General features: G+C 46.0%; 1 protein-coding gene across 1 annotated transcript; it reads right to left on the bottom strand.

The window, feature by feature from the left end:
• Nucleotides 1–5,955: 5,955 nt before the first annotated feature.
• LOC112656758 (histone H1.2) lies at nt 5,956–8,277 on the bottom strand. The gene is made up of 2 exons (XM_049105895.1): nt 7,181–8,277; nt 5,956–6,595 (listed from the first exon to the last, which is right to left on the bottom strand). The coding sequence occupies exon 1, from the start codon at nt 8,207–8,209 to the stop codon at nt 7,568–7,570; it is 642 nt and encodes a 213-aa protein (XP_048961852.1). The 5' UTR covers nt 8,210–8,277; the 3' UTR covers nt 5,956–6,595; nt 7,181–7,567.
• Between the last annotated feature and the right edge of the window lie 410 nt (nt 8,278–8,687).

Here is an 8,687-nt window from a genome sequence, read left to right on the forward strand (position 1 = left end):
GCTGCTGATCCGCAAGCTGCCGTTCCAGCGCCTGGTGCGCGAGATCGCGCAGGACTTCAAGACCGACCTGCGCTTCCAGAGCTCGGCCGTCATGGCGCTGCAGGAGGCGTGCGAGGCCTACCTGGTGGGGCTCTTCGAGGACACCAACCTCTGCGCCATCCACGCCAAGCGCGTCACCATCATGCCCAAGGACATCCAGCTGGCGCGCCGCATCCGCGGGGAGAGGGCGTAAAGCAAACTTTAGTTGAAAAAGGCTCTTTTCAGAGCCACCCACAATCTCTTGAAAGCAGTTGTAACTGGAGTTCCTACTATTGAAGTAGAATGGGTACGAGAACCGTTTGAGTACGGATGTTTTTGGTACTGTCTCTTAAATGTTTGCCCGAAGTCCTTCCTCAGGCTTCAGTCCCCGTTAAAAGTGCCTTTTTAGGCACATTTGTAAGTAATGTGCCTTGAATGCAGTTCTGATTCCTTAAAAAGTTAAAACAAAAGCTAACAGCATTATTGAATGCATGAAATTTTCAGTAATTCACAAAACATGTCATGTCTCCTGACTCCAGAATCCTGTATTGGTCTGAGGAGGGATTGACGCTCAGGTGATAGAAGCTAACTTCGTTAGTCACTAGCAAAGACCCACTAAATATATCTGCAATAAGAAAAAGACTTGGGGTTTGGCGCCTGCCTTTGGCCCAGGGCACGATCCTGGAGACCCGGGATCGAATCCCACGTCGGGCTCCCTGCATGGAGCCTGCCTCTCTCTCTCTCTCTCTCTCTCTCTCTCTCTCTCTCTCTCTCATAAATAAATAAGTAAAAAAAAAAAAAAACACTTGCCTATCATCCAAAGTTTCTTTGCCTATACATCTTAAAAGCAATGGGATTTGAAATAACTGACAGGTAGCAACACTAGAGCATCTCTTTTAGTCATGTCCCCTCTTAATAAATACAAATTCATTGACTAAAATGTTAATTTCTTTAATTTTCTAAGTATAAAATTATAATAAGCTGATAGTTCACGGTTTTCCGAGGCCTAAAATGTACACAACTTGGCAACTGTTAATAATTACAATTCAAAATTTTAAATACAAAACTAGATAGCAGGTATTAATTTATAATTGAAAGATGAGCCAAATTCGAATTATACACAAATAAAACCATAGCCATTACAAAGTTAAGAAAAATAGCAGTTTATTAACTCTTGAATATAATACTACGATGTTTATTTTCTTATATTTTTGTCTATATACTCTGATTCCATTTTTACCTGAAAATTATTTTGGAATATTTTCTATATAAACAGAAGAGAATGCAGTATTTCCACCCCATAAGGGTGATGGATCACAGCTTATTTTGTTCTCTTGATAACTTAGAACTAAGTTCAGCTTCAAAACACATTATTGGTAGTGTCATTTTTTTTTTTAAGTATTTTACTTATTTATTTGAGAGAGAGAGAGAGAGAGCAGGAGCAGGGAGGAGGCCTAGAGAGGGAAAAGTAGACTCTGCTAATCAGAGAGCCTAACATGGAGCTAAATTCCAAGGCCACTGGAATCATGACCTGAGCTGAAGGCAGATGTTTAAACTGACTGAGCCACCCAGGCACCCCAGTAGTGTCATTTTTAAGATGGTTTTCAAATTTGGGAAATCCTTTGTCAAAGTTCTTCATATGTGAGTTGTAAACTTTGGAAGGATTTTTAACGGACTAGCTTTCAGCTCTATACATTTCCAATCTGGATTCATCTGTACTATATACTTACTGCCAGTGTGTGGCTGCTACAAATACGTAGATGTCATTATATGACATTTAGCCCTACAACTTCCTGCCCGAAATACAGGTAAATTTGTCAGTGAGCAGTAGGAGTTTATTTCTTGAAACCATTTTTACATCCAATTGGCTAGAACAACTGAATGAACTCTGTATCAAGTACATCTGCAAATTTGATATCTCATTATCCCTAAACTAAACAGATATTAAGTAAATTTCTTCTTACCTAAATCCAAGTGTGTTCATTAGTACCCAACAGAATCAGGCAAAAGGTGAATTGTAATGAAAGGGAAGATTTAGTGGCAAAAAAACAACAGGTTTAATAAGCTGTAAATATCTTCACAATGAAATTTTTTTTTAAAAGAGAGACCAAGTGAACACATTCCACAGAGCCCCTCTCTCAGGGCTTTGGAAGTACTGGGCCTAACTTTTGAGTTTCATTAGCTTCAGAGTAAATGTGCTTCTGAGCACCAACTATGCTTTTCTAAATTACACGTGACTTCCCCTGCCCTCCTACCACCCTGTTCTAACATACCTCAGCAGAGAGCCCTAGGAGTTGAGAATCACTGGTTTGGGATGATTTTTTTTTTTTTTTTAGATTTTTATTTATTTCTTCATAGAGACACACACACACACACACACACACAGAGGCAGAGAAACAGGCAGAAGGAGAAGCAGGCTCCATGCAGGGAGCCCGACGTGGGACTTGATTCCGGGTATCCAGGATCACACCCCCAGCTGCAGGCGGCGCCAAACTGCTGCGCCACCTGGGCTGCCCTGGGATGACTTTTAGGCTCTGGGACAATCTGAGTTTTGCTTTGCATGATGCTTTGGATCATCAGAGATACCAGGAGGACAAAGCTTAGTGGGAAGAATAAAAATTCAACTCTGAGAAGTTTGAACCCTTTCAATGTAAATGTGAGTTCCCTGGAACAATCTGCAGGGTTTATAGATCTATTCTGGACTATCATCCTCCCTCAAAGAGGTCCTCATGGGAGGAACAATAAAACCGTGTTTTCATTGGAGTCAGTCTAATAGCTAACATTCAGAGTTCTCCTTGGGTCAAGTACCACATGAGCTGATTGTCCTGAATTATTATTATTATTTTTATTTTTATTTTTATTTTTTTTTAAAGTAGGCTCCAAGCCCAGCACGGGGTCCAATGGAGGGCTCAAACTCAGGATGCCAAGATCAAGACTGAAGCTGAAATCAAGTAAGACTCTCAATGGACTGAGCTACCTAAGTGCCCCTATATGATTCTTAAAACAACACTGAAATTCAGGTTTTCTCACTGTCTCCATTTTACAGAGAAAGAACTTGAGTCTAAGAGATTTTAGTTGATTGGCCAAGTTCATACTCCTAATTAATATCATTGTCAGGCAATCTCACACCAAGCCCACACTCAAATATCTTCTGATCAGTAAGATTGCCCGGAAAAGGATTCTTAGATCTAGTTGCTCCTCGAGGGAAATTGTCTCACAGATTAGGCTGAATGATTAAGAGTTGCAGTGGCCTGGCTTGGGCTAATTTCTGTTGTCAGAGTCCTCTGGTCAGTGGCCTGGTATGAGATGAAGTGGGTAGGATGAGTATAAGGAACATCACATCTTAGGGATGCTCTCTAAGCTTCACGACCAGCTCAGAACACTCATCTCCTTGGAAACTCTGGATTCTGCTACAGAGTAAGTATTTGCTTGTGCCTTCCCCACGGTATCTACTATAGAGCTATATTGTCCAAGATATCAGTATCTTGTATGACCATTAAGCCATGTATGACCATTAAGCAACCAACATACAGAGGATAATTATACTGGCTTACTTATTGGAAACTACCTAGCTACATTCTTAATATCACCAATCCCTAGTATTAATGACACCTACCTCAAAGTGCTGTGACAGGGTGTTTGGTAATAAGTGGAGAGAGCTGAATACATTGTAAATTAGAGCTCAGAAAATGCTAGCTCTCAATATCCATGTTCCTACTGAGACCTAAATCCCTGCTCCACTATGAAATCCTCTAATGATATAATCTTGCTTCTTGAAACCTGTTCATCTCTGGCATGAATTTCAACCCAAAGTTACTTTTTACACTTCCCTAGGCATAGAATGGCACCTGGAACTTTGCCTATGAGAAGTAATAGGATATTTAATTTTTTGGCCACGGGAGCACTGTGTATGTGCAGGGAAAAAAAAAAAAGTTTGGTATACTGCATTACAAGTAGCCTTTAATTTCTGTGTTACTAGCACTTTTGTCATACATATCACATGAGATCACGAATTATCATGTCATTGCTGAATTATCACTCAGCAGTTTATGCAGTGTTCATTGCCAGTTTTAGCTAACCAGCCATGTTCAGGCAATTATTTGAATATATTATTGCTGTATCAATATTATAAGTAGAATATTATAAATAAGATTATTAATAATGTCAAAATAAATTATAGAAATCATAAACTAAAAGTCAAGATAAGGACCTTTACAAAAAAAGCAAATTAGATTCTCTCTTTTTTTAAGATTTTATTTATTCATGAGAGACCGAGAGAGGCAGAGACAAAGGTAGAGGGAGAGGGAGAATGGGGATCCTGATGCAGAATTTGATCCCAGGACCCCGGGATCATGGCCTGAGCCAAAGGCAGACAGACACTAAACCACTGAGCCACCCAGGTGCCCCCAGCCAAATTAGATTCTAATGAATGGCTTACAGTATCAGACCTAAGCCAGCCAAGTTTGTGAATGCTTGTGAGGGAATGGAACAAAATCAGAGAAACATTGCTGAAGACTGACTGTATCTAAGGTCTAGGCAAAATTAGAGATTTTTCTTGACAACTTTTAGCTTTCTGTGAATGAATTCTCCCCTTACCTTTACTAGAGAAGGGCGATTCTATTTGTTTTTGAGGAAGTTTCATTTGAAAGTAAAGGGCACTCGTCACCTATGCAGATATGTTTGCGGAAGACATTTGATGTTAGGATCAGTTGCAAGTATACATACTCTAATAGAGTGTGGACTTGAAAGTCTTTGAATGGGGAAGGGAACACAGATGTCATTACCATTGCAGGATGTCATTACTGTAAGCTCAAACTGTGATTATATTTGGAGTATCTTAATTAAGTCTCCTGGTTGCTACAACTCAACCCACCCTGAGCCAAGTGAGGTGGTGGCCCCAGTGGCAGGAGGTCAAGATGGCTCAGGGGAACCAAGAACTCTGATGTCAGGAACCCAGAGAACACATCTCCATGCATCACTCCTCTCTGCTCTTGCTTATTCTGGGCTCCATTCTGCTCTGTTTATTCACCAGACCTCTTTGTTTCTCCAGGAGTGTCTAAGAAGACAGTTCCCCAGACATCAGGTCCCCTTAGTTTCTGTAACTCAGTTTCAGTTTATAAACAAAATTTTGGGTGGTTCATATCAGCCCAATGACCTTCGGACTAGTCAACCATTCTTAAAGGTCAAGATGTTTTACCAAAGTTTAGGCCACAGAAGACGGTATATATTAAGATACAGTGACATGCAAGCTTTAGGTCGAAATAAGGTTAGAGAAGACCAGAATATTTGGGACCAGAGAGTGTTCTAGAGTTTTGTTGTCCACGTGGTTGCCATGAGCCACATGCACAATACTGACCTCTTGAAACAGGACAGTAGGAACATAGAGGTGCTGCATGCAAAGAGTTTCCAAAGACATACTATAAGAAATAAGAAAGAATGTAAAATATCTCAAATATTTTTACATTGATTTTATGTTGAACAAGAATATTTTGGATATATTAGGTTAAATAACTTATTAAAATTGATTTCACCTGTTTCTCTTTTCCTAATTTATGTTATGGCTATAGACAGTACTATTCTAGAGGTGGTTAATTCACGAAATATAGATTCTTTCCATAGCTGGGTATCTTCAGTGTGTACTTAATGGGATGCTGGTCAAGGAAGCTAAAATCTCAGAGGTTGCCATTTCGACAGTAACAAAGACAAAATACCCGGGAATAAAAGTAATTAGAAATAGGAAGATATGGTCGGAGAAAATTTGAAACATTCTCCACAGGTATGAAAATTGAGGGCTTTTTATGTCTAATGGAGGGAGGGGTGAAGAGGTGAGAGGGAGGAAGTGTCTTAAATTACATTTGGAAAACAAAATAAATAGAATAACTGGGAAATCCTGAAAAAGAAGAGCAACGCGAGGGAATGAGCTCTATCAGCTATAAGTCATGTTTTAACACGTTTATTAAACATTCGATTCTTATATAATAAATACTATAGGTCATGTATTCTCAGCATTTAAACCAGTCCCGTGAACAGTCCTTAAGAGTGTGATCACACCTGAGGAATGGCCAAGAAAGATCAAAAGAACAAAGTAGAAAATCAAGAATTACTTCACCTACCCATGTAATTTAGCCTAGGATAAAAAGGTGGCATCTCAAAATGAGGGTGAGGTAGGGAGGCAAAAATGTTAGGGTCGGGTACATTTATTAAACTTACAATAAAATAGAGAGAGCTGGGTTGTTTTAAATGTGAAATTAACGGCACAGAAAACACTGGAAGAAGCCATGGGAAAATTGCGCGCGCGCGCTGCGCTCTCAAAAAAGTGGAGGTCTTTCAAATGTACGAAAACGGACATTAAAGTATCCGAATTCTTTTGGGAGGGGCTGAAACCCGTGGCCACCACCGGTAACGGGAGACCTTATCTAGATTAACAACCAGATCCGTCACTGTGGCGATGGACGAACTGAGCTGCCAATCTCCAGAAGCCCCTGTTCCTTGAACTCGTCTCAAAGGAAAAATCGTGTTCACCGGAGTAAAACCAGGACGAGGAAGAAACGCTTTTGTCCGGAAGAAACGCCGGACGCTGTAAAAGAACCCACAGGTAACACCGGGAATATAAACCCGAGCCCTTCATTAGAGACAACACCCCGCACCCCCATATATGTACACGTTTCCAAGTCCCCCCTACGTGGTTCCTCGCGTGGAAACTGGGGACTTGGGGCCGCACAGACGCGCAATCGGGACGCCTCGGTATCCAGAGGCTGACGTCTGCCTGAGATGAAGCTCCGCGGCCCGCCACCAGGACAAAATGGCCGACAGAAAGTGGTTTGTGCTGCGCTGCGACCCGTCACGCCTTGGTCCCAAGACACGCGACGCGAGGCACAAAGGGACCTGACCTGGCCCAGCGGTGCGCGGTGGCCGGGTGCCTGCGGGCAGCTGCGCACCGGCTGGAGCACGACCGCGCGGGGCTCAGGCGTCCGAGCCTCCCCTCCCCTCCCCGCGGCCGACTACCGTCCCCAGACCGGACCCGCCGGCAGGACTCCAAACGTGGCACGGGTCCCAAGTACCGGATTCACGTCTTTATCAAGTGAAAAGGACAAGAGTCGGCCCGCTAGAAACAACAAACCGAGTACCCAGGAGACCGGACACCACCCAATAACAAACTCACGAGGAGAATCCGGGGCGGCGAGATGGGCCAACCCGCGAGCAGGGCGGGACTTTCAAATGACTTTCCGACCCAATCGGGGGATCCGTGAAGGCAGGGACTGGCAGGCGGGACGGACGGTGGTTCTCGGTGTTCGCAGCGCGGGGCGGGCGGGGCCTCCGGACGGCGCTTCCGCACCCCTCCTGCGAGGAGGCCCGGGGCACCGCGGAGCCCGGGACGCGCTCCCCGGCCCCGTTCCCGCTGGCGTAGGGGCTCCGGGCCCACCACCCACCGCGTCTTAGAACTTAAGGGTAAAGAGGCCGGAGTACAGAATGTTCAGCTCTTTCTCGGAGAGGAGTGGTGGCTCTGAAAAGAGCCTTTTTTGGGTTTTAGAAGCAAACGGTCAACAACCTACTTCTTTTTGGGCGCAGCCTTCTTGGGTTTGGTAACCTTGGGCTTGGCCGACTTGGGCTTCACGGCCTTAGCCGCGCTCTTGGCCGCCTTCTTGGGCTTGGCCGCCTTCGCCTTCTTGGGGCTCTTGGCCACCTTCTTGGCGACGGTGGCCGCGGCGGGCTTCTTGGCCTTCTTCGGGGTCTTCTTGGCGCTCTTCTTGGGGGTGCCGGTCCCCGCTGCCTTCTTGGGCTTCTTGGCCGTCCCCGCCGCCCGCTTGGGCTTGGCCGCGCCCGCCTTCTTGGCCTTGGGCTTGGCCTCCCCGGAGGCCGCCTTCTTGTTGAGCTTGAAGGAGCCCGAGGCGCCGGTGCCCTTGGTCTGCACCAGGGTCCCCTTGCTCACCAGGCTCTTGAGGCCCAGCTTGATGCGGCTGTTGTTCTTCTCCACGTCGTAGCCGGCGGCCGCCAGCGCCTTCTTGAGCGCGGCCAGGGACACGCCGCTGCGCTCCTTGGACGCGGCCACGGCCTTGGTGATGAGCTCGGACACCGGGGGCCCGGACGCCTTGCGGCGCGCCCCCGCAGGCTTCTTGGCGGCCTTCTTCTTTACGGGGGCCTTCTCCGCCGGGGGGGCGGCGGCGGGCGCGGCGGGCGCGGTCTCCGACATGCTGAGGATCCGGGGCTGGGGCCGAGCGGCAAAGCGCGGTAGGTGCGCCGGGCTCGGGCCGCCATATATATAGAGCGCAGGCGCGCGCTGATTGGTGCTCCGCTCGCCCCCTGGCTGGCAGGCTCCGAGCCGCCGCCGTGCGCCTAAGTTGTGTTTGTTCCACTTCACAAAAGGGGGAATATGTGAAAATGCCCCGCTCCAAATTCCCCGGCTTTGGTCGGGAAAGGATCCGAGAAGCCTCAGGCTTCGTGCTCTCGGTTTATTTTTCCCGCAGGCCCCAAGACGACGCGCCCAGGCGCCCCCAAGTCCCCTAACTCCGAGGGAAGTCCAGGACGGTCGGAGACCACTTTCTGTTTTTCTTCTAAATTACCTGTTCGCTCCTTTGCCCCCGAAAGTTCTTTTTCTCAGGGGTGGTTGGGCTCATGCTTCCCTTCTCTGGGAGACAAAAATGAAATGGTTTCCACTTCAGTTTTCACGA

Source organism: Canis lupus, chromosome 35 (genome assembly GCF_003254725.2).
Source record: "Canis lupus dingo isolate Sandy chromosome 35, ASM325472v2, whole genome shotgun sequence".
NCBI classification, from domain to species: domain Eukaryota; kingdom Metazoa; phylum Chordata; class Mammalia; order Carnivora; family Canidae; genus Canis; species Canis lupus.